This window comes from Camelina sativa, chromosome 11, assembly GCF_000633955.1.
Source record: "Camelina sativa cultivar DH55 chromosome 11, Cs, whole genome shotgun sequence".
In the NCBI taxonomy this organism is placed as follows: Eukaryota; Viridiplantae; Streptophyta; class Magnoliopsida; order Brassicales; family Brassicaceae; genus Camelina; species Camelina sativa.
Window position 1 is genome coordinate 24,522,827 of NC_025695.1, and position 27,778 is coordinate 24,550,604.

Sequence of the window (27,778 nt, forward strand, 5' to 3'; positions counted from 1 at the left end):
AACCTGAAACACTTAACACACACATCAGTGCACACTTGTTGAAAACATACAAACATTTCTCATCAACAATATTTACAATCAGCCTCGTGTTTCAGCAATCAATCATATGAATTTAACTACAAAACATTGATTTTACAACACATTTTTTTTTCCAGACTTTTATACACAACCTTAGACATCCAAACATAGTTAATCACACGAAGTGAGGGAACCAGAAAAGCAATAGACCATCAAGAGCACTCGTATATTAACTTTTACTTCTTAAAGCAAGAGGTTTTTATACCTTAAAGTCTGTTCCCTAATGTGTGTCAACCACTTGTTGAGGACTTCACCTGAAACTACCACAACCTATTGTGAATCTTCACGAAACAGCTCTATGATCAGTGGCTAGTCTTTCGCTCTGGCATGCCTTCGATTAGTTCATGGTTCACCATCAACGTGAAGTAGGCAGCTGAAATTTACTTTGGAGAGTGCATTGACAGGAGTGTATCAAGTCCTTTTTTTTTGTCTTTGCATGATACACTACCTTAGAGCTTAGATCCAACAGACATGAATGATCTTCATAGTTTTATGATATGAACGATCTTCGGCTGAATCTCCTGATTTATATCAGCGATATCACTTGACTTCTCAACCACATATATATGTGCATTCCCTTGTTATTATGCTTCAGAGCTCTGTTGCAGACATACCAGCCACATAACTCTTTTTTTTTAATTACAAACAACCAGTACTTCGTTCAGAATGAAATGCATAATAATGACACTCCTCAGCTCTTTGACCTCCTCTTTCACGACAACGTTTTACGAGATCCTCAATATGAATTGGCATGACAGGCAGCTGTTTTCTGCTGAATCTTTGTTTAAACAAAGTGTTGATCTTTTATACATTCTAGAAATTCCATGGCATGTTCTGATGCATGTCCCTATATCTGATCAACACAACTCATAGAACATATTAGATCTCACAAACACCAATGTTTTTTCTCAGAATCATGTGTTTATCCAAGTCCAATANAATCATATGAATTTAACTACAAAACATTGATTTTACAACACATTTTTTTTTCCAGACTTTTATACACAACCTTAGACATCCAAACATAGTTAATCACACGAAGTGAGGGAACCAGAAAAGCAATAGACCATCAAGAGCACTCGTATATTAACTTTTACTTCTTAAAGCAAGAGGTTTTTATACCTTAAAGTCTGTTCCCTAATGTGTGTCAACCACTTGTTGAGGACTTCACCTGAAACTACCACAACCTATTGTGAATCTTCACGAAACAGCTCTATGATCAGTGGCTAGTCTTTCGCTCTGGCATGCCTTCGATTAGTTCATGGTTCACCATCAACGTGAAGTAGGCAGCTGAAATTTACTTTGGAGAGTGCATTGACAGGAGTGTATCAAGTCCTTTTTTTTTGTCTTTGCATGATACACTACCTTAGAGCTTAGATCCAACAGACATGAATGATCTTCATAGTTTTATGATATGAACGATCTTCGGCTGAATCTCCTGATTTATATCAGCGATATCACTTGACTTCTCAACCACATATATATGTGCATTCCCTTGTTATTATGCTTCAGAGCTCTGTTGCAGACATACCAGCCACATAACTCTTTTTTTTTAATTACAAACAACCAGTACTTCGTTCAGAATGAAATGCATAATAATGACACTCCTCAGCTCTTTGACCTCCTCTTTCACGACAACGTTTTACGAGATCCTCAATATGAATTGGCATGACAGGCAGCTGTTTTCTGCTGAATCTTTGTTTAAACAAAGTGTTGATCTTTTATACATTCTAGAAATTCCATGGCATGTTCTGATGCATGTCCCTATATCTGATCAACACAACTCATAGAACATATTAGATCTCACAAACACCAATGTTTTTTCTCAGAATCATGTGTTTATCCAAGTCCAATAGTTTTGTAAACAAATCAGCAATTTGCAAATCAGTACTCTGATGTTCTATTACTATCAGTTTCTCCACAACTAATCTATGAATAAATCAGGATTATGTAATTGTAATTTTAGTATGTGATACATGATATTCAACAATATTAACAAACAAACGATTATCACACAAAATTGAAGCAAGGTCTTAGAATGTACCGTACGCTGTTCTCAATTGTTTGATCCTCATCAGGTGATTGAAACAGGTTCCCAAGGCATTAACCTCATATTCAACAATTGAACGAGGTACCTTAACAGGCTTCTGAGCGTAGCAGAAGATCAGATTTGTTCTCACAAGGCAACAACCACCAGTTGATCCTTCACAGTGATAGAGCAATATTTTGTCAAGTTTCTGTTGGCTCCTTTTGTAAACTTCAGCCTTATGTTGCATGTGCCTTTGACATACTAGACAATCCTTTCAGCCGCTCGCATGTGTGATACCATACCCACAATCTCTTGATAGATCATTTCGAACTCTCATGGGTGTGGCTTCATATCCACTTCTCTGTAACTCACATGACCTGATCAAACCTTTGGAATACTTGCATTGGTATATGAATACTTTATCATCTGTCTCACGAATATTTAATCGCAGATTAAGATCCTCAGAACCTTACAGTTGCTCCAAGTAATCAGTCTTCTGAAAGAACCAATTCCTAGCAATCCCGCTAACATCCATATAATGTAGTATGAGGTTATGTACACAAGTAATCCCTATCAGGTTTCTGATTACCTCGTGTTAAAGTGAAGGTGATGTGTCTAGCGAACTCTCCTTAGATCTTTGTACGACCAATCGTGCCTTATTCTCCACAACTTTTCCAAGTTTGTTTCTTCTATTTTTGAAGACTCACAGACAACACAGTTCCTTCAGCACAATGAATTCATCAGCCAAGCGCTGACCTGCAACAACATCTATAGACCTAGTGGGCTTCTGTAGCTTCGCCCATCTGAGATATATCAAATTGTTTCAACTATATCAAAGCTCTGACTTGCAACACCACTAACTGCATCCGAACAACTCTGTGTAATAGCAGCATAAACAACAACTCTGCCCTCCTGAATCCTTCCAGCAGCTTCTTGATGGAAGTGATTCTCACAGTTTACTGAGTGTTGCAACTTCCACTTGACGACAACTAGTTAATACATTCATTCTCAGATCATGTCTCCAGACATCATAGAACACTGCTGATTGAACTCTTTTGCTTGTGGATTGGACAACTTTGATATATAACAGCTATTATCAGAGCGCTGACCTTGGACTTGAATATTGTCGCGCTCATCAACCGCCTGACATCTTTCCTTGTTGAAGGTAACATCTAAACCCTCATCATACAACTGACTGATGCTAATCAGATTGGCTTTTAGACCATCAATAAGGTAGATAGATTCCATAGTGGGCTGATCTTTACCCCGAGATGCACCTTTGCCTCTGATTTTCCAACAGCTTCATCCCCAAAAGTGACCTTGTCAGCTAAGCCTTCTTCAAGTTGTATAGCCTTCCTTGATTCCCAGTCATGTGCCTTGAACAACCATTGTCATAGAACCAGTGTTTCGACACAACACTCTGTTGATCATAAATAGTCATCATGTCAGCCTCTTGATGTTTACTCGCCTATATCTTTGAACATCTTTGCGACACTCCTTCAGATACATGAGTGGTATAGTACAGACCAGACATTTGAAATAGCCAGCTATGTGGAGGCTCTGACTTGCATAATAACAGCGACATGTTCTTTTGTTCAGATCTCCGACACTCCACATTTTTGCCTCAACTTCCGATCTTGTCTTTTCCTTCATCGATTTGAGGTGTAAACCATTGTTAATTGTAGTACTTGAAGATCCACTATAACAATACAAATCATTCTTCTTAATGAAAACTCGATTGCTTCTTCTTCCAACTTTGTGGAACTTCTTCTGGCGTATGAGTTGACTTACACGATTCTTAAATCTGTAATCACACCACAATACCAACATCGACGCAGTTTCCCTCTCAGGTTGTTCACAACAATCATCTGTTTAGTCTTCTGCAGGTTGAACTCAGACGCTCATTTGACAGCACCACCTCTGTTTTTTAGCACTATTGACCCATTCACTGCACTTGCGTCACCACTTGAGTTTCCTCCATGGTTCCTCATACCACCGTTTGCAATCATAGTACCCTTGTGAGTGACCAGCCGTTTATCCAGATCTTTTGCTCCTTTACTCAGCCTCTTGTTAATCTTTAGCTGATCCTCAAGACGTTGTCTCAACAAAGACAAAATAAATTTCTCCTCAGACAACAATTTCTCAAGAGTGAAGACTCTATAAGGCAGCTCTTCCTTCGCAAACACCAGATCATAATTCTCCTTCTTCTATAGAATAAGATCCTTAGACAGAGAGATGGCTTGTTTCTCAATAGATAAGCCAGCCACATCATCTTCTTCGGCTGAATCAATATCACTCCATGTCAGATAAGATTTCCTATGACCATAGCCTTGACGGTTGTAACACTTCAGCACGCTTCTTCTTTCAAGTGTAGAACATTCTGATTGGAAGTGTCCATAACCTTGATATTCAGAACTCTAAGATTCTTTCTCTGCATCAGATATGGATGATGAAGATTGATGCTGCCGTTGTACACTTTTCAGCCTTCTGAACTGCTTCTTGATCAGTACTTCCTTATTACCTTGAACAGACGTCTTAGTTTCTACAATCTTCAAAGTGAATGATTCCTCAGCCTTCTGATCGTTTTTTTTCATCTGCAGTTCATCTGTCTGAACTAATTTCACACATTGATCAACCTTTTGTTCATCAGATTTTAAAGCACCTTTACCATTAGATTTGTGAGAAAGATATACATATGATAAGTTTCTGAGAAATTCCTTGACAAACCTCTAATCCTTGTATACCTTCTTCAGCACTACGACCTCCTGACAAGGCCAGCGTAGTTGACTGTTGAAATGACAGGATGGTGATACATCAGATTTTTCCTTCTTCACCCTTCTGGTTTCCTCAAAGAAGGCTTCCAAACGATCCCAGGCTTCTTTCGCTGTCATACACTCTTGCACCATTGCGAACAGATCCATCGGGAAGCAGCTGAAAAAAGTAGATAGCACTTCAGCGTTCTGTTTTCCCTTTAACTTCTCCTCAGCCGTCCACAACTTACAGGGCTTTATTACAGTTTCTCCTCTCATGTTCGTAAGTGTTGGAAGTGACCATCCATCTTCAACAGCGAACCAAGCTTCCATATCACGACTCTGAATCATCTGTCTGATTTGTGCTTTCCAATCATCATAATGCTCAGCGTCAAACACCAGCGGATTGTTCTCATAAATGAACTGTTGTGGATTCTCCATACCTTGTCTCAAGAACTCACCTGTTGAAAAGATAAAAAAATCTTTTATCAGGCGTCTGCTCTGATACCCATTGTTATGGTATAGTGACACACAACACACTAATTTATACTTGGAACGCGCAAAGCCAAGGCTTTTCTATTCAATCTTATTAACAAAACTTATCTTTTACAAGGATACAATTTTGTCTCAGCCCTTACTCAACCTATTCCTCCCAATAGGATTGAACCCGACTAAGAATGAATCTAAGCCTCTCTCTTTTCTATCTAAAAACACCCAGTGTAGATCTAAGAGAATAAAACCACCCCTCTCTCTTTTTTATCTAAACTCTCACCAGTGTAGATCTAAGAGAAAGAAAAACAATTCTCTGTGCACTTAATCACCTCCCTGATTAACGTCACAGAGAACTGGGAACACACCTTCTAGGCCTTATTTTTGTGGCTTCAAAGTTTACAACTGTATCAATATTCTAGAGTGCTCAAATTGGCTCGTGGCCTACTCCTAGAATATATATACACGACTTGAGAAACCATAGAGGACGAATCTCCACGTATCAAGGGATAAGGAAATTGTTTGCTCTCAAGCTTATCTTTTCCTTATTTGTTGTAGAGAATATTCTTCATATCTCCAAGGATAAGGAAATTGATTGTTGCTCAATCTTATCCTTTCCTTATTTGTTGTGAAGAATATTCTTCATATCTCCAAGAACAATCTCGTCTCTATCTTCAATGCCAAGTCATCAACTTTCCTTGCCACATCATCACATCCACTCATGTCTTGCCACGTCAGCTCACACATCCATGTCAACAACTCGGGCGTCTGTGATCTGATGCAGCTTCCTCATTAGCACAACACTCTGTTCGGTACAACGACTTGTTTCTCACAGCGAGTTGTTTTAGAATCTGCATTTACAAGATTCCTTCCAGTCCAAGCCATAGCCAATACGACATAGTAATGGATACAGAACTCCAACCACAACACAATGGCAAAGTATGACATACAAGTATACGAGGAAAAGAAATCCCCACGAGTTTCCTGAAAAATATTTATGAGAATGTTCCTTCACCCCAATATATGCCAAAAAGAAAGCTACTGCGGGAGTGGAATGAGGAATTAGTGACGTATCCAGGGAAAAATAGATATTTTTCACGTCATCTTTTCCGTAGTCAGAATAATCATGAAGGACATAACAGAATAAAAACATAAAATGTTAAGGGGCACCTTCGTAAGATATTTTCCGACCGCTAAGAACTCCTTCAGCGATAATAACTCCACTGCAATGTAACTGTATCAATCAGCTTAAGCATTGACTGCAATATAGTTCTGCTGGAGAATAGATAAAAGAGAAGTAGCTGTATTGTCTTTGTAAAACATTAACTTTCTATTTTTTGAATCTACCCAGACGCTTTGTACTAATGTATGAATACTAATGTATTTGCAATATAAGCAACCATTTCCCTGCAAAAGTTAAAAGGACAGTCATGTACTACTCATACATGAAAATATATTTTTTTTTCTTGTGATTTCAAAAGAACTCTGAGTTTTGAAATACCAGAAGTGATGCAAACTCTGGTGACTCTCACCCTTAACTGTTGTCCTTGCAAATGCAGCGAAAAACCTATTACAAATATTTTATGAATAATGGATTTTATAGCACAATAACAATAGAAAGAAGGGATAGATCACCACGACTTACATCCCCAAAACCATCACTGTCAAAATTCCAGAGACCCCAGCCCACTCTTCAGCATTGAAGCATGGTAGAAAAATCTTATGTTTTCTATAGATTTAGGATTCTAGCATTGAAGCTTAGGGTGTGGAGCATACAGTGTAATACGCAAAATAACTCACTGAAAGTGTTACAGTGATTTGAACTACCGTATCATTGAATACATAGTTAAGCCAAATGACTGATGGAATGGAATGCCAAAAGCTAGGCCAATGCCTAGAAATAAGAGCTCCAAGACAAAAGGTAGAAATTGTAGAAATATATGCGGAAGAGTAAAAGAGAATAGAGAATAGAGAGAATAGAGAGAAACTGGATATTATTTCTATTAGATCTGAAAATACAAGAGAGATACAAATATATAGAAGAAGAAGATAAAAACTAGCTGTTACAAAGATGGCTTGCATGAAGAAGAGAGACAAGACATCATGCATGAAGGAGAGAGAAAGGGACCTCATGCATGAAGGAGAGAGAAAGGACAATCATAATTATTTTATTCCAACATTCTCCCTCAAGCTTGGCATAGGGAGATCATGCCTAGAATAGAATTGCCTCATTAAAAACCTTATTTTATTCCAACATTCTCCCTCAAGCTTGGCATAGGGAGATCATGCCTAGAATAGAGTTGCCTCATTAAAAACCTTACCAGGAAAACCCAATGGGAAAAACCATGGACAAGGGAAAAAGAGCACAACAATCACATTTTAGGTTTGTGAATATATCAACTAAGCCAAGCTTGCTTAGAATGAAGTTGCACACCTTTGAATTTGTTGTCTTGGTGAAGATATCAGCAAGTTGATCCGAACTTCTATTATATATGGGAGAGATGGTTCCAAGTTCAACTTTCTCACGAATATGGTGATAGTCCACTTCGATATGTTTGGTGCGCTCATGAAACACAAAATTCGAAGCATTGTGAATAGCAGCTTGGTTGTCACAACGCATGGTGATAGGTTGAGATATCTTGACTCCAAGATCCAAAAACAACGCCTTAAGCCAAATAAGTTCATCAATAGTATCATCCATGGAACGGTACTCAGCTTCAGCACTAGACCTTGAAACCACCTTCTGCTTCTTGCTTCTCCAAGTGACCAAATTCCCAACAACAAACGTACAATAGCCTCCAGTTGATTTCCTATCGGACTTGTCTCCAGCATAACCCGCATCACAATATCCAACAAGCTCAGTGTGGCCATTCTTGTGCATCCAAATGTCTTTGCCTGGAGTTCTACGAAGCACGGAATCGCCGGTGACCTTGCATTTTTCGCTCCGGAACCGGAACCGGAAGCGCATGGAATCGCCTTGGAATCGCGATTCCAAAATTGAGACATTTGGAAACGTGATAGAAGCAACGATCCCGAGTTAGAAGCGCTAGTATTGTACATCGGAAGCGTCGATGACCACATCACATTATTGAAAACTCAACCTTTTGATTTCATGTGAAAAAAATGATGTTTTATGTTGAATCTTCCATAAATTCGAAAAGCTTTAGTGTAAAGATTTAAAACCATAACAAAGTAAACAAAATACAGTAATGGTGGCAGCTAGGGTTTATTAAAAATTGCAGGTTTTAGGTAGGATGAAGATGATGGCGGAATTATCATTTTAGCCTTCATCAGTTAAAACTAAAAGAAAATCAAAACAAGCACCTTATGACTCGAACCCGTGTCATCTCATTCAAAACATGCAAATTTTCCAACAGACCTGGACAATTTCTCGGAATGTTTGTGCCACTGAAAAGATATATCTTCTGTATGTAATTATTTAATTAATGTGTGCAGACTGTTAAAAAAAATTCTAAGTAATTTTTTTATGTAGGAAAACACTAGCTCTGCAACACCATCCAATAATTTAAATAATTAAATATTTTCTTTTATATATATTATTTTATATTATAATACTACACGCTTCCAATGCATATTCGCTTCCTAATTTTTTTTTAAATCGCTTTTGTACTTCCAAACGCTTCCGCTTTCGCGTACCCGCTCCCGATTCCATGCAGCTTAGCTGGAGATTTTTTTTAAGTAGCTGAGAATCCTTTCCACCATATTCCAATGGTAGATGGTAGGAGCTTTCATATGTTGACTTACCTGGTTCACAGCAAAACACAAATCAGGGCGAGTAATTGTGAGATAAATGAGCTTACCCCCAATTCTTGGGTATTGTCCAATGTTGTTATAAGGTTCCCCCTCAAGTTCCCCCTTTGTATTTTTCTTCAATGGGAGTATTTACCGGTTTGGCTCCAAGCTTTCCTGTATCATTAAGAAGATCAAGTGCGTACTTTCTCTGAGATAGAAATAGTCCTTCCTCAGAACGACATACTTCTATGCCAAGAAAGTACTTTAGTTCACCCAAGTCTTTAATATCAAAAGTAGACTTAAGAAGGGACTTATTAGTATTTTGAATACCTTCTTTATCATCACCAGAGATAATAATATCATCAACATAAATAAGAAATATCTCTTTCCCCCTGAATTGTGAAAAGTGAATGATCGGCATGGGACTTGTGAAAACCATAACCAAGAAGTGTCTTAATTAATTTGTAATACCAAGCACGTGGAGATTGCTTGAGACCATAAATGGCTTTGTTTAGTTTGAGGACTTTGCCTTGTGCAACATCAATACCAGGAGGTGGTAACATATATACTTATTCTTCAAGTTCACCTTGAAAGAATGCATTCTTAACATCCATCTGCCACAAATCCCAAGAAAGGTTAATGGCAAGAGAAAGAACAACACGTACCGTATGAAGTTTGGCAACTGGAGAAAAAGTGTCTTTATAGTCTTCTCCATATGTTTGAGTGAAGCCTTTAGCCACTAAACGAGCTTTGTGTCTTTCTATTGAACCATTGATGTGGTATTTGATTGTAAAAATCCACATAGATCCAACTGGCTTCTTGCCTTTAGGAAGATCCACCTCATCCCATGTGTGGTTCCTTTTCATGGCTCCATGTTCATCATCAACAACATCAAACCAAACCTCATTGTGTTTTGCTTCTTCATAAGTCTTTGGCACAGTTTCCTGGTCAATTTTGCTAAGAAAAATTTGATGATCAGTAGGAAGGTTAGCTAAAGAACAAAAACCTTGAATAGGATGAGCAGTTGAAGAATTATAGCATAACCGCTTTTGCAGCAAAATGTTATGATCCGTTCTTGTTCTTTGACTTCTTCGGAGAGGCAAAGGTAAATCATCTTCATGAATGTCAATCTCATTATCAGAATCACCATTGGTGTTGTGAGCATCAGCTGCAGCCATAAGATGTTGAGAAGAATCATCTGCATTTTCAGAAGTTTGTTGAAGGTTTGGAGAAGTCTGTTGCAGGTCTGGAGAAGTCTGTTGCATGTCTGAAGAAGTCTGCTGCAAGTTTTCAGAAGTCTGCTGGATATTTTCAGAAGTCTGCTAGACATTTTCAGAAGTCCGCTGCATGATTACAGAAGTCGGCTAAACTTGTAGCACCTCTTTTCTACTGTCATTTAAAGAATTGATATTTTCCAAAAGGAACTTGAGGCTTTGAGCACGATCAGATTCAGAATTTGTCAAGTCCTTCAATTTGCTCCAATCTTTTTCGTCAAAGAAGCATTTGTCTTCATCAAACTTTACATCACGAGAGACATAAGTCCTTCTTGTTCCTGGGTGGTAGCATTTGTACCCTTTTTGAGTAGAAGAGTACCCGACAAAGATGCATTTGAGGCTTTTAGGCTCGAGCGTATTCCTTTGATCATCTGGGACATGAACATAGCAAACACAACCAAAAACTTTTAGAAAATCAACAGAGGGTTTAGTTTGATTTAGTACCTCATATGGAGAAATGTCATCGAGACATTTTGTGGGGAGTCTATTAATGAGATAACATGCTGTCATGACAGCATCACTCCAATAATGTTTTGGAACATTAATGTAAAACATCATGGTCCTTGCTACTTCCATAAGGTGAAGATTTTTATGCTCAGAGACACCATTTTGTTGAGGGGTATAAGGACAAATCGTTTGATGGACAATCCCATGCTTAGAAGTGAACGCCTTGAATTCGTTGCTAGTATATTCTCCACCATTGTCGGTTCTCAAAGTCTTTATCTTAGCATTGAACTGAGTGGAAACATAACTGTGAAAGTTTGAAAACGCTTCAAAAACATGGCCTTTTGAAGGTAAAAGAGTTAGCCACATATATTTAGATTTTTCATCAATAAACGTAACTAAATATTTGTTATTATCTCTTGAAGCACAAAGAGCAGACCAAACATCAGAATGACTAAANAGTCTTTATCTTCGCATTGAACTGAGTGGAAACATAGCTGTGAAAGTTTGAAAAAGCTTCAAAAACACGGCCTTTTGAAGGTAAAAGAGTTAGCCACATATATTTAGATTTTTTATCAATAAACGTAACAAAATATTTGTTATTATCTCTTGAAGCACAAGGAGCAGACCAAACATCAGAATGACTAAGTTCAAAACAATCTTGATAAGTAGTAGTAGAGTTTGGAAAAACAGTTTTACAATGCTTTCCTAAAATACAAGCCTCACACTTCTCATGATCAAAAGACATTTTAGAAAGTAACATACTAAGGGCCTTGGTATGAGGATGACCAAGTCTAGCATGCCAAACAGAATTATTAGCAAAAGCAGAAACAAGATTGAGATCTTCAAGAACATAGAGATCATTCTCTGTTGATCCTTCACCAATAGTGTTTCCCGTCTTAATATCTTGAAACCAAATCTCATTAGGACTGAAAATAGCCAAGCAATCAAGATCTTTTGTTGCCTTTTTGACAGAAAAAAGGTTTGAAGTAAATTCAGGCATATAGAAAGCTTGAGAATCTTTGTTAAACAATTTCAGATTTCCTATGCCTTTAACAGGTACACCATGACCATTAGCAATGATAACATTTCCAGTTGCAGGTTTAACATTATCAATAACATTAACATCATTGATCATATGATGAGCAGCACCAGAATCAACAATAATTGGCTTATGAGATTTTAGAGTAAGTAATGCATTACCAGATTCTTTGAGAGAAGCACTGCTTTGATAAGGGCATCAAAATCTGATTTTCTAACCACATCGTCATCAGCATAAGATGCAGACATAGCCTTCCTAGGTTCATTCATCTTAGCCAGCTTCAGATGAGAATGAAGAACCCAACACTTATCCTTGGTGTGCCCCTTCCTCTTGTAGTGATCACACAATAACTTGTTGTAGTCACTCATTTTGTAAGCTCATTTGTCATAAACTCCTTTATGCGTGATAGTAAGCTCATTTTTCTGGCTAAACAAACCAGTAGATCCATCTTCCTTTTGAATTTGCATACAAACCTCATTCAAATTTGGAAGCTTTTAAGATATGAGGATATGACGGATGAGACCATTGAAAGAAGGGTTGAGAGTAAGAAGAAGCCCAAAGACTTGATCTTGTTCACGCCTTTCATTAAGCACCATCTGATTTGTTGTTGGAGGACGAAGAGTCTCCAACTCTGACCAAAGAGCTCTGAATTCTCCAAAATGTTGGTTAAAAGGTTTCTCCTCTTGAGTTAAATTGCTCAATGTCTTCTTCAATTAAAAGATCCGGCTGAGATTTGAAACATTTCCATAGACACCTTTTAGGGTATCCCACAATGCCTTTGTTGTTTCACAATAAGAATATGCATTAAGGAGAGACTGCATTGGAGAGCTTTGGAGAATGGCAAGAACCATCTGATTTTCTTGAAACCATTTGTCATTCTCAAGGCTGGATGCGTCAGAACTGCCAAAAGGGTTTTCATCTGCAACATCTTCTTCATTCTTCAGAATACCAACAGTCACCTCTTTTCAGGTGCTTAAAATATGATTCCATAGACCCCGACTGCAAAGAGCAGTTTTGGTAGTCCTAGACCAAAGAATGTAATATTATCCCCTTTAAGGATAACAGGAAAGGTAATATGTTTTGAGTTTTCCATACCCAGAAAGGAAAAAAATGAATAATAACAAAAGAGACAGAGAATAAGGATCTAGAGCTCTGATACCATGTAAAAATATATGCGGAAGAGTAAACGAGAATAGAGAATACAGAGAATAAAGAGAATAGAGAGAAACTGAATATTATTTCTCTTAGATCTGAAAATACAAGAAAAATACAAATATATAGAAAAAAAAAGATAAAAGCTAGCTATTACAAAGATGGCTTGCATGAAGGAGAGAGACAAGACATCATGCATGAAGGAGAAAGAAAGGAACCTCATGCATGAAGGAGAGATAAAAGACAATCATAATTATTTTATTCCAACAGAAATAAAAACACCAGGGCCAGCAAGTGCTCTCGAAAAGAAAAGCAGGGAGAGAAACAGCTAAAAGTAAGTCAGGGTTTATATCATTCCCTGTAAAATCAATTTTTCTATTGCTGCAGTGAATATTGTGTACAGAAAAAAAAAATTGCTTACAGATACGAATCACATTTCCAATTTTCCCAAGGTTATGATTAGTTCCATATTCGGCAGAAGCAAACTCCAAAAGTCTTACTACTTCGATCATTCTTATTCATTATAGAATAAGAGCTAGGGATCCGAGAACAATGCCGACGACGGGGAGAACGACGGTGTACGGAACTCTAGTGTCGTTAAACAAATGTCTACACGCAGCGCCGAGAACAAACGAAAATCCTGCGAAGATGACAGCATCAACAGGACTTGAATCGTTCTCAGATGATGATGATGAAACTGCTCTCTCCATTGACTCGTAGTACGACGGCAACGCTGCGCCGAGTATTACTACTCGCCATATCCGTTTACAAGAAAGCCAAATGTTAATTTTTTTTTCCTGGAATAAAGGAAACAAATGTCTAGGATTTAATTTATACCATCACTCAAACTCGAAAGTATGGTCCCCAAATAAATAAATACTCTTCTAAGTAAACAACTAACTAAGATTTAACTCGCATTTCGCCATAATACATAGAATTCCTTTTAATAACTAGAATATGATGATTCGTTTATTTTATTTCAGTTCAGTTTTTTTTTTAGAATTTGTTAGAAACGCCACTTTTATATATACCTTTTCAAAAATATTTTTTTTTGAACATTTCCATATGTTAAATTAATTTTTAGAATTCTTTTTAGGTTTGAGTTCTCTATTTTACATTTAGAGTATATTTTGAGGGGTAGGATTTAGTACGGAGTGCTTGCAAAACTAGACCCCTAACTTGAGTCAATTGCAAAACTGACTACCTCTTTTTCTCTCTCCAACATTTGTCACTTTCTCCCAATTAAATCCTTATGCATTCATTGTATTCACAAAAATGCCATTATTTCTAATTTATTTAAATTTCTTGCAAAATGTTTATTACATCCATATCCTCATCTTTTTCTTTTATTTACGGTTGTGCCACCGCCATCAATTTTCCAACAACCATGAACAAGCAAATTTGAAGCTCGTAATGCTTCAACAACCTGAATTTGCGAGCTTAAATAACACCCAATGCTATGAGAACTTCATTTTCTTCCATCTCCTCTCTATTTTATTCCAAGAAAATTTGCAAGTGTGTTCATCTTGTTATATGTCATGATTCTTGGATAGTGATTAAATTGGTGTTGGGTGTCTTCCTTGGTGACTAAAGACGACGTCCTCGGCTGCTTGACATTGCGAAACAACCACCCATAAGGTTATTTTCCGGTAGATTTCGTGATTTTTCTTTATTTTTTGCAAAATTAGACTTCATTTGTTAGTCTAACCGTCAAAATATCATGTAAAGTCTACTATGTGGTTAGTTTTGCAATTAAAAATTTATCGAGTTTCGAGCCCGTAGACTAAAATTTCAGTCTCCTTAATTTCATTTGAAAACAAAAAAATATGATTCAGAGTGCATTATAATCTTTCTGTTAGATACTTCGTTTGCAGTCTACTAAGTTGTATTTTTGCAATTGACCATATTCTTGACTTTTTAGTGATGACTGCCGTACTAAGTCTTCTTACGATAATAAAAGAGTAGACTTCTATAGTGACTATTTTTTGGGTTGACCAAAATATTTAAGCATTGACCGTAATATTATTGATATAAAATTAATTAGTTGACTGCAGAAGACGTCTACTAATTAAAAAAAATAAAATGTTGGTCAACCCCAAAAATGACCACGGCAGACTGCAAACGAAGTCAACATTCCTGGAGACTTCGTACGTAGTCTACTTGGCGAAAGTCAAATTTGGTCAATTGCAAAACTAACCACAACGAAGTTTACTTTTTCTAGTTGACGGATAGATGAAGTCTACTTGTTAGCTAGAAGTCTACTACAAAGTCAATGGTCTGATCAATTGCAAAAATAACCAGAATAGACTGTAATCGAAGTTAACTTGTTGAAACTTTCTAAAAAGTCTACTCTGTTCTATGTTTTTAATTGCAAAATTGACAAAAATATTAACAAAGGAAGACAACAAAAGAAGTCAACTATCCTAGTAGACTTCATCCGGTGTCTGGTTTATTAAATTGTAATTGCAAAAATAGACCATACAAAATAGACTTCAAGGGAAGTATCTTCATAGAGGCTAGTTTATGTCTACAAGGTTGACATCAACATGAAGTCTTCATAATTTGAAAACCAATTTATTGCCAATTGGTGAATAATTTTAAAGATTTTCTTGTTGTATGCTTTGATATATGATATGTACTTGCCTCTGTATGTTTTTGAAACGATTATATATTATACATATGGAGAAATCAAGTTTTTGGTTTCTTAGGCCGTTAGGTCATTAACTTAGACTTATTTGGAAGTCAACGTGTTGGAGTTCTGTGTGAAGTCTGTATAATTGAAAAAGTCTTTAATTGAAAATATATAAAGAATTATTTTGATTTTTTAGTTCGAAGATGAAGCGGCGGGGTTGAAGAATACAGAGTTCGGCGAGATATGGTACAAATTATAATAATTATAATAATCCTGGTTTTAGAAAACCAATTCCGGTTTATTTGTAATGATTATGTCGACGACTTCTCTGACAGACTTCTGCACGGAAAACTGAACCGTCTGCAAATCAATCAAATCAATTTAATATTTGTAATGATTATGTTGAAGACTTATCCGAAAGACTTCTTCTAAGAATATAGAATTCTACAATTATAAGTATGAAATGAAGTGATATATAAACTTTCTAAGAATTACCCAACTGTGAATGATTTCAGTCTCCAACACTACAATGAAGGGTATTCTTAGCTATTAGTTGTTACACTAAATCTTATTGAAATTACAAATTTCTAGGATTTTTTTTTCAGTTTTTGGATAATTTGACAAATTAGAAGAGAAACCTGGCATAATTTTATAAAAATTATATTTTTATTATATATGAAACAGGAATACAAAATATCTATATTACAAAGTAAAAATAAGTTCAAACAACTCTTGTATTTAAACTTGTGAATTTTCTACACTGTTGGACCTTGAAAATTCTTTGATATCATTACGTAATCTAAATTTACATAAAATGATATAGCAAAGTGATATGCTTTAGAGATCATGTTTGAATACCTCCTGTGAGTTGAGCCTTGAGTTCTTTAAGACCATCTCCACTCCGGCAACTCTCTTAAGTTGCTCAAATATAAACTAATCATATAAATTAATATTAAACTAATTAAAGCAATTCACTTAGAACTTAAACAAAATCATCCTTCCACTAAAGAACCCCAAAGTAGGTTGCTCAATCATTTAAATAATATTTTTTAAATTATTGTTTATTAATTATCAAATTTTAATAATCTAAAATAACAACACAATAAATTTCAAATTATTTCTATTACATGAAATATAAAACAATAAAATTGTACAAAATTAAAAATATTAAACATATTTTACAAAATTCTGAATAAGATTTGTTGTTGAATTACATATTTATTGTTTATCAAATTTTAATAAATTATTAAATAATCCAAAATAACAAAATAATTATTTTAATTAGTTGTATTACATTAAAAAGAAAACAAAAATATTTTACAAAATTCAAAAATATTAAACATATAAGTTTATGCAACATCAACAATAAGAGATTTGTATTGTTGTTTCCATTGTCTTGAAGAGACATGCAGTACATTGGTGGTTCTACAAGATACTGTTGTGGTGGCAGAGCTTGTCCTCCCTAGCCTCTTCCGTACATGGTAGGATTGTATAAGTTGCTTAAGTCAAAACAGAGAAGCTTTTTGTTGCAGCAAAAACAGAGCATAAAGAGATTAGAGAAGAATATCGATGGGTGCTGTTGGGTAATTTGGAGATTCCAAACAGGACTAGATGCTACGGGACTACTTGGTTGTGGAGGTCCGAGAGGAGCAAGAGCTAATGAGTTTTCACGGGTATTTGATGTCTCAAACACGGCTGCATCAATAGGCAGCATTTGTGCAATAGCACATGGGTAATAACAATTTAACAGATGATCCAAGTTTGAACATTGAGAGAGAGAGGGGAGAGTAAACTTACAGTCTTAAGCTGACCAAAACGTTCTGGATCAAACAAGAACTCCTTCAACTTACAGTTTCAAGTATTTTCTAGCTTTATCATTTCCAACCTGTATCAGAGATAGATTCTTAGCTATAAAGTTCATTAACAAAATGCAGACTCTGCATTGATGTGTGAAACTTGGGATAATTAGCTTCATTAGTAGCAGTAATAGCAACACTGTACGTTTGTGGAGAATGCATAAATTCATGATCCTACTATAGTGTGCTGCTATGTGAGGCAAAAAGTTTGTATTCTTGTGCGATGTAAGAGAGATAGAAACAGAGCATGTAAGGCATGTGTACCTGTGTGAAACTGTCTATGTTTTGTAGCCAAGCATCAAATGCTTGTAATAACGACCCCGGATGATCCTTTGCCACCAGTATTTGGTTGAGCTCCAGTAACTCAGCTGCATTCGCTCTTGGATGAGCCTGTAAGGCAAATCACTCGGGTGTGTGAGGATCTAAAGAATCAGAGATTTAAAAGAGCAGATCCAAGTGAGAAGGGAAAAAGTTTGCTCACCATCTAACAAGGCATCTTTTAACGCCTTGAGATATAGGACGAAAAAATGATGGATCTCGCGGAGTATACAGTATTCCAACCTAAAACAAAATCAACCTTTTTTAGTTAGATGGGTTCTCGAAATTAATGTCTACAGATCAAGAAACGATAGATCTTATTACCTGAACCAATGCCATAGCAGAAGGGTCTTCAAAGATCTCAAGGCTATAGTCACCCAGATAATTTACTTCCCATCAAACTGATAAAAAAACAATTTGGGTCACTTTTGAAATCCGAAAAGTGGGGCTTTGACACATTTTGAGGACACAAAACATATAAAGGAACAAAAGCAAAAGAAAGCTACAATGAAGAGCGAATACAAAAGAACAGGGAACCATTACCTTTGGTAATGATTACTCTGCTTAAGCGCATAAAGCTCGAATAGATGCCGAGAATTGGCACCAAGAACATCCGCAATGATAGTCCACTACAATTTCAACATTATGTTAAAAGTCCAATATTATAGACAGCAAAGTAAGCAGATAGCTTTTAGCAGAAATCAACCTTTCTGGTTTGACATTGTTAGGGTTTAGAGCTGTCACACTAATTTTCAATATTTTGGCTATACACTAAACAAGCAGTGCCATTACCTACAATAATTTTCTCACCGCCGGCTCCGTTACAGAGGAGAGAACCACCGCAGTCTCCGGTGGCGCAGTGACCACGGCCAGATCTGTCGAAGGAGCAACCGTGGCGACCCCAGAAGCGACCAGACCAGAGAGGTGGAAGTTGGAGAGTGTAAGCTCTTTCGGATAAACGAAATTAGAAAGAAGAAGGAAAGGAGACTTATCAATATAGGAATTTTTGAGAGAGAGAGATCTGGCCGTGGGAGAGATCACATAAAAGATCTGACCGCAGTCTCCGGTGGCCGAGAAATTTTTGAGGGAGAGAGATCACATAAAATAAATAGGTTTTAGTTATGGAGAGAAGTATATATATGGTTAAATTATTTGGTTAGGTTAAAATTAAGCAATGGGTATGCATTCGTTTAGGTTTAGCTATCAGTTTCGTTAAATTATCGATGAAATTAAGATAATATAATGTTAATAGTTGATGGCATAACAAAGTCAACTACCAATAGTTTACAGAGAAGTCTATTTAACCAAACTCTAAATCAAATAATTTTAGCCTAATCAACTTTTTCTTGTTTAATTTGATTAATTTATATGTAAATTTATTTTATTTCAATGCAGGAAGTCTATGTAGTTATTATTTGATCAATAGGTTTATCAAATTATTTTTATAAGTTTTTTAATTAAAATTTAAACTATAATTAAGGAGTAGACGTCTTTTTATGTCTTCTTGTTGACGTTAATTTGTAATCGATCTTAAAGAAATCTATTGTAGACTTTCTCCGGGTTACATCTGTTATTCGGCTTCTGTTTTTTGTTTGGTCGTAAGAGAGTCAACTGTAATTTTATTACCCTTAGTGGTTATGTTTCTCAAATATCGAATATGGGGTCTACTATTGCATTCAAGGCCAAATAAAGATATACAAAATGCAATTTTCCCATTTAGTATTTAGAGTTGACGGCTTAGAATTTAGTCATTTTCTACATAGAAAAATGGTATTTTTGAAAATAGACAATATAAAAGAGTATTTTTGAAAAATAACATAAGAAATAGGGTATTTTTAAAAGTGCCCATTTTTGTAAAGTTATAATTATGAGCGAGAAAATATTATTATTAAAATTTAATATAGTTATAGTTATATTTTGAATATGTGGGACAAATCATAAAACTATTTAAACCATTTTACCTTATAATCTTAAAACTTTATATTTAATTTTTATAGAAAATTAATATACTGAAATTAGATATAAAAACTTAATATGTACTGTTTGATTGGTTACTAAAAAAATTGAAGATTTTTAAAGTATTTTTGGTTTTAAAAAGTAATTAAAGTGCAAAGATTATTATTTGACATTTCTACTCGTAATTATTACTATTAACTTTGTCTTTGGAACATTTATTTGCAATGGAAATTTGATGTAAAATTTGATAAAGGATAAGGTTAATTTTTTTTTTAAATTTATTTTGTCAACCACACGTTATATTAGAATATAACTCCAAGATTGGTTCCCCAAACCGGAGAGAAAGAGTTTACAAATACAGCTTCTGAAACTAATGAGCGCGAGGAACAGACAAAACAATCTGCCCTCACGTTAGCCGTACGCGGGATCTTGCTAAGGGTGAAGGCAGGAAAGGACGATCGAAGTAAACTGAAGTCATCCAGCAGGTTAGAGAACACGGGCCATTCCTCCAGAGATTGCACCATCACCACCAGCTCTGCACAGTCAGACTCAAAACTGGAACAGTCCACGCCCGCCGCTATGAGAGACTCCATCGCCCAGATCAAAGCTTGTAACTCAGAATGTAGGGGTGAATGAGTTCGTTTGTGACATTTTGCTCCCAGGAGTAGTATTTTGTCCTCCCTGTTACAAAAACACCAACCGAAACCCACAAAAAGATCAGAAACCTTCCAGGATCCATCAACCTGACATCAGGGAGAAGGGTCCTGGACTTCCAAAGTTACCGAAGTATCTGTGGATCCCCTTGGGAAAGACTTCGCCTCCTCCCACAATATTTTATCATTAACCGCCTGATTTATAATATCCATTGGCGCTGCCTCTGTATCGTTAAAATTTTTTTTATTCATATCCTTCCAAATTAACCATAAGATCCAAGGTAAATGGGAACTGATATCCGAGACTTCCGACTGAGATGTCGCCCGCCAAAACAAAAATTCTAAATTCGTTAAAACTGAACCATATGGAAAGCCATCGGGTGATAATAAGACCGGTGAAAAATCCCAAATCAAACGAGCTCGAGGGCATTCAAATAAAGCATGATTTTTCGTCTCCACCGCTGACCCACACCGAGTACATAGTGGATCGCAGCGGACACCCCGATGAGCAAGTCGATCCAACACCGAAAAAGTACCAGAGGCTATCTGCCAGAGAAAATGTTGAACCTTAGAGGGAGCATCAAGTTTCCGAGCATGTGCCCGAAGAGCCGTACATGTCGGCCTGAACTCAACTTCCTTAACTAAATCTCGTGCAAGCCGATAGCCGGATTTTACCGAATATTTCTCTGATTTAGTATAATGCCAAATTAACCTATCCGGTTTAAATGTTTTACTGATCTCCATACTCCGAATAATCTGAATATCTGCCGAATCCATGAACTCCTCAAATATAGGCAAATGCCAATCCAGAGTCTGTGGGTTTATCAAATGGTTAACCATTAAATTAGGGTGGAGCAATCTCCCTCTACCAGAAGCTGGTCTTGGTTGACTATCCGGTATCCAAGGATCCTGCTATACCTAGACGTTGCATCCAGATCTTATCGCCCATCTTGCACCTTGTTCTACTAAACCTTTTGTTGAAAAAATATTTCTCCAAGCAAACGAAGGAGAATATGGTTTTTTAACCAGTAGAGGGTGTTTATTCCTGAAATATCTACCTCGCATCATACAGGTCATTAGGGTATATAAAGATTAGTAAGGGTATATAAAGATTAGAGCATATGTGTTTTCTTTTTAATGTAGTTATCAATTAGTATTTTCTTTCGAAATATGATTAAGTAAACGTGGTTGTTGTAAAAGTACTACGTTAATATTACTATACTAGGATTTAACCGCGGGAAAGTAATTTTTACACAATTTAAATTTAATTAACTTAATTTGGCGTTCTAATAAAATGATTATTTAGTTGTAGCACCGGGTTAATAATATTGTACATTTGACTTTACTCTTTAGTCTAAAATTTGTATGGTAAAATTAATATAAAATTGAACATTACTTTTTAGTCTAAAGTTTACATACTCATACGAAATTTATTATTTATTTTTAATATTTAGAAGTTAAAAAATCCAACAATTTAAATTTAATTAACTTAATTTGGCGTTCTAATAAAATGATTATTTAGTTGTAGCACCGGGTTAATAATATTGTACATTTGACTTTACTCTTTAGTCTAAAATTTGTATGGTAAAATTAATATAAAATTGAACATTACTTTTTAGTCTAAAGTTTACATACTCATACGAAATTTATTATTTATTTTTAATATTTAGAAGTTAAAAAATCCAAATTTTTTTGACTGTGTATACCAATACGAAGAGCTATTAGATTTATTTTACAAATTGTTTTGCTAAAATCAAAATTTTTTTACCTCTCTACATGAATAGTTACTTCTATTGATTTGAAGTCTATGCCGACAAGTCAACCTTCTAGCTTCAGTTTCTATATAATCAAGCCAATAATGTATTCTCCCCTCTCAAATAGAGTGAGCCAATTTCTTAGATTTTTATAATTGTTGTTGGCATATTTTTGTATGAAATTAACTTTTCTTTTTCCAAAAAAAAAATATATTTCTGTATGAACGTAATATGCTGTTTCTAAATAACAACATTACAAAGACAAAGACGACAAAAAAAAAAATAAATAACAACATTACAATACTAGAATTGGAACCCTACTTTATCACTTCTTCTTCCTAGAAATATTTGTCTGGAACAGTTTTTCTTATACGTTACCAGGTTTTTCCACAGTGAAAAAGGCTTTAGTTGATTTGGATGACTTATTACAAACAAAAACAAACTTAGAAAAGTCTTCTAAAGTCAACTAAACAAAGACGTGCGATTAAATTCTCAAAAGTCTAAATCTATATATATCATTTTCAATCTTGACTTGGTCGTTTAGAAAATTCCACTAGCTCTCTCCTTGTCTCCACTTGATTTTATATTCTGGTTTATTTTTTTTTAATCAAATTATTATCTACTCTGCTTTAACTCGAACCAACCCCCAGAAAAAGAAACAACTTTTCAGATATCAATCATGTTCTCTCCAGTACTCTTCAGATTCTCTAAACCCGATTCTTTTCTGGTCTTGCTCTTTTTCTTGACCTCTTTTCACCATCTAACTTATGCTTTAAGTAAACGAGAGGGTAGCTTATGTGATACTCTTTTTGAGTGTGGGGATTTCACAGCCGGTTTCCCTTTCTGGGGAGGGGGTCGACCAGAACCATGTGGTCATCCTCTTTTGGTGCTTCACTGTCACGAGAGCAAGATTTCCCTGATTATCTCAGGTCAGATGTACCGTGTTCTCCAAATAGACAATTCATCTAACACTCTTAGACTTGCGAGGCAAGACTTTTTAAATGAATCATTCTGCTCTGCTACATTCACCGGCACAACGTTGACTCCTGAACTCTTTGAGCTTTTGCCAGACTATAAGACCCTCTTTGTTTACTACCTCTGTAACCCTACATATCATAATCCCACAAATTTCTCATGTCCAAAAATTGGTCTTGCCTCGGTGCATCAGGATAATAACTACCATGAACACTGTAGCGCGAGTTTCAACATCACTGTTCCCACGAGTTATGATCTGGGCGAGGATGCTTTGAATTTGACCCATTTAGGAAGTGTACTAAGATATGGATTCAAGGTGAAGCTGAAGATTGATGAGAGACAGTGCCAAGGATGTCAAACCAGTGGTGGAATCTGTGAATACCATGTTGCAACTCCGGTTTGTTGCAAGAGAAACTCGTCATCAGAAATCAAATGCACTTCAATGATTCCATCTGGTACCACTGGTAAGTTTCTGAACTATCAGAAAGTTTCTTATGCAGAACATATTAGTTTCCTCCTTTTCAAATTTGTGCGTATTATTACGATGCAACTAGACTTAAAAACAGAAATTTACAGATTGCTCAAAAATCTGAACAAGACTTGTCCATCTGCAGCCTCCACTATTACACAAAACAAAACTATAATCCCCTTAGTTCTGCAATTGGATTGAACTCCCAACCATATATTATATACAACTTGCTAATCACCAAGAACCACACGGTCCACGGCTCATACTACATTTTCCGCAACCCCTCTAACAAAAGTCAAAGTTTTCATTCCTTTAAAATCTTTCTCTGTTGGTTTAGCAGAGCCTCTGCTGCAGAGGCATAACTTACTTCTTCGTGAGCTCAAGATGGGAGGTAGAAAACTTGAGTAGTCTAAAAAGTCTTTATCTGCCCCCAGCAACTTGACATAAACAACTTTCATCGAGCCATTTTTCAGGGTATGGAAGTCTTCCTTACAATGAAACTGTCTCCTTCCTTTATCACAAATCTTTAGACTCTTTTCCACGGTAAATACTAAAAGACTCTTCATTCTCTCCACATATCTTTAGATGCCTTCACATATGAAACTGACAAAGAAAGTGACAACTACGGTCAAGTCTTTCTTGTTTCTTTTGATGCCCTTTTGGAGATTTACCTCATTAGTCTATTTCTATCCCCTTTTCTACTTTGCCTGGATTTTCCCAGTAAATTTCTTGCACCGGGACTAATAGTTGTTTCAAGCCTTTAGTCCTACAAAAACAGTAGAAACTAATATTTCAATAACAACCAAGAAAAATAAAATCTATTAAATAATTTAATATTCTGACTGTCTCGTATGTACCAGTCTATTCCAAGACTTAGTCATCCTAACCCACCTAATTCCAAAGAAATTTCCCTCTGGAAATAAAGAAAAAGAAACCTTACCGTAGTTTTCTTTTCTTTATATAAAACCACAAGACTTGGACAAAAGCAATTCACTTCCTCATCTGCCTTTTTTAATTCCTCTTTCTTCTTCAGTTCTTCATCATCTTCTTATTCATCGTTAAGGCAATGGAAAAAACAGAGGAGATCACCATGATCAATATTTCTCTGTCTTATACAATCATATGGGTGTTCTTTGTGATCCCCACGTGTGTTTTATCAGTTCATGATCGTCACAAACACTGTTCTCCTTTGTTTAAATGCGGCAATCATACAGAGCTCTATTATCCATTTTGGACACCTGACAGAGAAGAGTCCGGTCACCCGGATTTCGAAGTCAACTGCAGCGGAGATCTCGCAGAGTTTAATATATCCTTGGTTGAGTTCCAAATCCTTGAGATGAACTATGAGTCTCGTATAATAAGACTTGCCAGAAAACGATTATCTCAACAATCTTTGTCCCGAGGACTCTGAGAGCGCACCAATCAACCAAGATGTTCTTCCATTTTATAAAGACACTAAATTGCTAACTCTCTTCTACGACTGCCCTGTTCCAACTGAAGATTTTCATCCCGGTGATCACATTAGTCAGCTGCAGTGTGGGGATGATACTGATGAGAAAATTTACTTTATGAGAAAAGAGATCTCATCTTCACAGGAGTTGGTGGGAGCAAACGAGTTTAGTTCAGCCTGCAAAAAGACCATCGAACTTCCAGTTTCTCGATCTGATCTGAAAACAGCAGAGATAAATCAGAGTACGGAGACTATAAAGAAGGCTCTTGGTAAGGGTTTCGAGGTTAGATTCAACAGTGATTGTTCCCGTTGCGTAAACTCAAAGGGTTCTTGTGGATATAATCAGCACTCGAGAGAATTCGTTTGCTATTGTATAAACGAGCCTCACAAGCATACTTGTGGAAATATGGGTAATATTTCTTCTGCTTCGTTTTTCTGGATAGTTCGACTGATTTATGTTAATCTGTATCTTAGTTTGGTCTGGATAGTTCGACTGATTTAACCATATATGCTAATGTACTTCCACAAGAACCAGATCTTCTCCCTTCCTCAACCTCTGCAAACCCCCCCCCCCCCCCCNNNNTTTTGCTGGAACTTAGTTTAGCTAGCATGGACATGATTCACATTCCTTTTCTCAAGCTTTGTTTCATTCATGATTCTATATTCTATCTTCAATTTGAACTGACATTTTTCTCATGGTTTTCAATTTCATGCAGGACTCCCCAAAAAAGCGAAAATAGGTAGATACGTCTATCCTTTACCTTTCATGGGAGTACGAACATACCTCAGAAACAGTACAATCTAATGAAGCTCTTATCTTTTCCTTTTCTTTTTTTGTTTCTCTAGGCATCGGTTTTGCTTGTGGATTCTTGGGTGCCATTCTTATCGTCGGGTGTTTGCTCTGCATCTTCATCCGGAGAAGGATGAAACTGGCAGGTCAACACACAAACAAAGGCATATCAACAGCAACGACTTACTCGAGCAATACAACGTCAAACACACCAACTTCCACAACAATATCCGGCAGCAATCACTCTCTTGTCCCTTCAATGTCTAACCTTGCAAACAGCGTCTACTTTGGCGTTCAAGTCTTCAGCTACGAAGAACTGGAGGAAGCCACTGAAAATTTCTCAAAAGAGCTTGGAGATGGAGGCTTCGGTACTGTCTACTACGGTACACTAAAAGACGGACGAGCTGTAGCAGTAAAACGACTCTACGAAAGATCATTAAAACGCGTTGAGCAATTCAAGAACGAAATCGAGATCTTGAAGTCGTTAAAACACCCAAACCTAGTCATCCTATACGGATGCACAACAAGACACAGCAGAGAGCTACTCCTAGTATATGAATACATCTCCAATGGCACACTAGCTGAACATCTCCATGGAAACCAAGCACAATCTCGTCCTCTTCTCTGGCCTACTCGACTCCAAATCGCTATTGAAACCGCAAGCGCATTGTCCTTTCTCCACACCAAAGGTAACACAAAACTAAACACACACATATATATGTATACACACAATGAGATTAGACTAATAATGAGAACTTCTCTGATTTAGGAATCATACACAGAGACGTCAAGACTACTAACATTCTTCTAGATAGCAATTACGAAGTGAAAGTCGCTGATTTCGGACTCTCACGGCTTTTTCCAACGGATCAAACTCACATCTCCACCGCACCACAAGGCACTCCAGGATATGTAGATCCTGAGTACTACCAATGTTACCGTCTCAACGAGAAGAGCGACGTGTACAGCTTCGGAGTCGTACTCACCGAACTAATCTCATCGAAAGAAGCTGTAGACATCACACGACACCGCCACGATATTAACCTAGCGAACATGGCGATTTCGAAAATCCGAAACGACGCCGTTCACGAGCTCGCGGATCTATCACTCGGATTCGAGAGAGATCCTTCGGTGAAGAAAGCGATGACGTCAGTTGCTGAATTAGCGTTCCGGTGTTTGCAGCAGGAGAGAGAGGTGAGGCCGTCGATGGATGAGATCGTTGAGGTTTTGAAAGGGATTCAGAAGGAAGGGATGCGAGATTCGAAAGATGTTGTGGTTGAGATTGATGTGAACGGTGGTGGTGATGAAGTTGGATTGTTGAAGCACGGTGTTGTTCCTCCGCCGTTATCGCCGGAGACTGATAAAATGACGGCGAGTAGTTCGAATACGACGGCGAGTTCGTTTTGAAGAGAGTAGTAGGAACTAGGAAGAGACTCTGGACCTTACGGAAGGTTCCTTTTGTCTGTAGATTAAAAAAAATATATATTGTTAACTTTCACCTTTTGACCTTTTGACTTTTTTTTGTGTATGTGTGTTAATTTGTTTGATTATGCACCAATAGAATCAATCCAACTATTTTTATTTATACATTACACATTAGAAATCACTTTATATCACAATATTATCAAAATAAAGTGAAGAAAATAGTGTTTGGTGTTTATGTGATCCATGCGAAAGCTTGTAATAATAATGCTTAATAGAATAATGCTATATAGTTAAAATATGAGAATACTCTCTAGTCTCTACATAATATATCTTTAGTTCTTTATAATTTTTTAAGTTTTTTTCTATTTTTTTTATTTTAAATTTTGATAAATTATAATTTTTCACTAAAAAAATAATTAAAAAATTCGCTAAACCCTTTGTAATGGCTCACTTTTCTTGTTATACACCTGATTTAATATCATGGCTCGT

General features: G+C 36.4%; 2 protein-coding genes, 1 long non-coding RNA gene and 1 pseudogene across 6 annotated transcripts in view; 2 read left to right on the forward strand and 2 right to left on the reverse strand.

Annotated features, from left to right (window-relative positions):
- Positions 1-7,005, reverse strand: part of LOC104728293 (sodium/hydrogen exchanger 8-like) — a 16,970-nt gene extending 9,965 nt beyond the window's left edge. Inside the window, exons 1-5 of the mRNA XM_019231936.1 lie at positions 6,992-7,005; positions 6,848-6,913; positions 6,709-6,753; positions 6,517-6,569; positions 6,210-6,330 (exon numbers count right to left, since the gene is read on the reverse strand). Coding sequence (XP_019087481.1) covers positions 6,210-6,330; positions 6,517-6,569; positions 6,709-6,753; positions 6,848-6,913; positions 6,992-7,005 — 299 coding nt within the window. The remainder of the gene's footprint in view (positions 1-6,209; positions 6,331-6,516; positions 6,570-6,708; positions 6,754-6,847; positions 6,914-6,991) is intronic.
- On the reverse strand, positions 16,924-18,928 carry LOC104724166. Of its 4 annotated transcripts, none has more exons than XR_757562.2 (6): positions 18,610-18,928; positions 18,361-18,446; positions 18,142-18,218; positions 17,981-18,060; positions 17,764-17,889; positions 16,924-17,528 (listed from the first exon to the last, which is right to left on the reverse strand). It is a non-coding gene; the product is annotated as an uncharacterized LOC104724166 (long non-coding RNA). The 4 variants fall into 4 exon arrangements; XR_757564.1 differs by lacking the exon at positions 18,610-18,928 and adding an exon at positions 18,524-18,555; XR_002034045.1 differs by lacking the exon at positions 18,610-18,928 and having other exon boundaries at positions 16,924-17,338; positions 17,441-17,528; positions 18,361-18,515.
- LOC104724168 (LEAF RUST 10 DISEASE-RESISTANCE LOCUS RECEPTOR-LIKE PROTEIN KINASE-like 1.3) lies at positions 22,641-27,456 on the forward strand. The gene is made up of 4 exons (XM_010442616.2): positions 22,641-23,619; positions 25,791-25,814; positions 25,921-26,553; positions 26,634-27,456. Exons 1-4 carry the CDS (start codon positions 22,860-22,862, stop codon positions 27,269-27,271), a joined length of 2,055 nt encoding a protein of 684 aa, XP_010440918.1. The 5' UTR covers positions 22,641-22,859; the 3' UTR covers positions 27,272-27,456.
- Positions 23,626-25,639, forward strand: LOC104724167 (annotated as a pseudogene).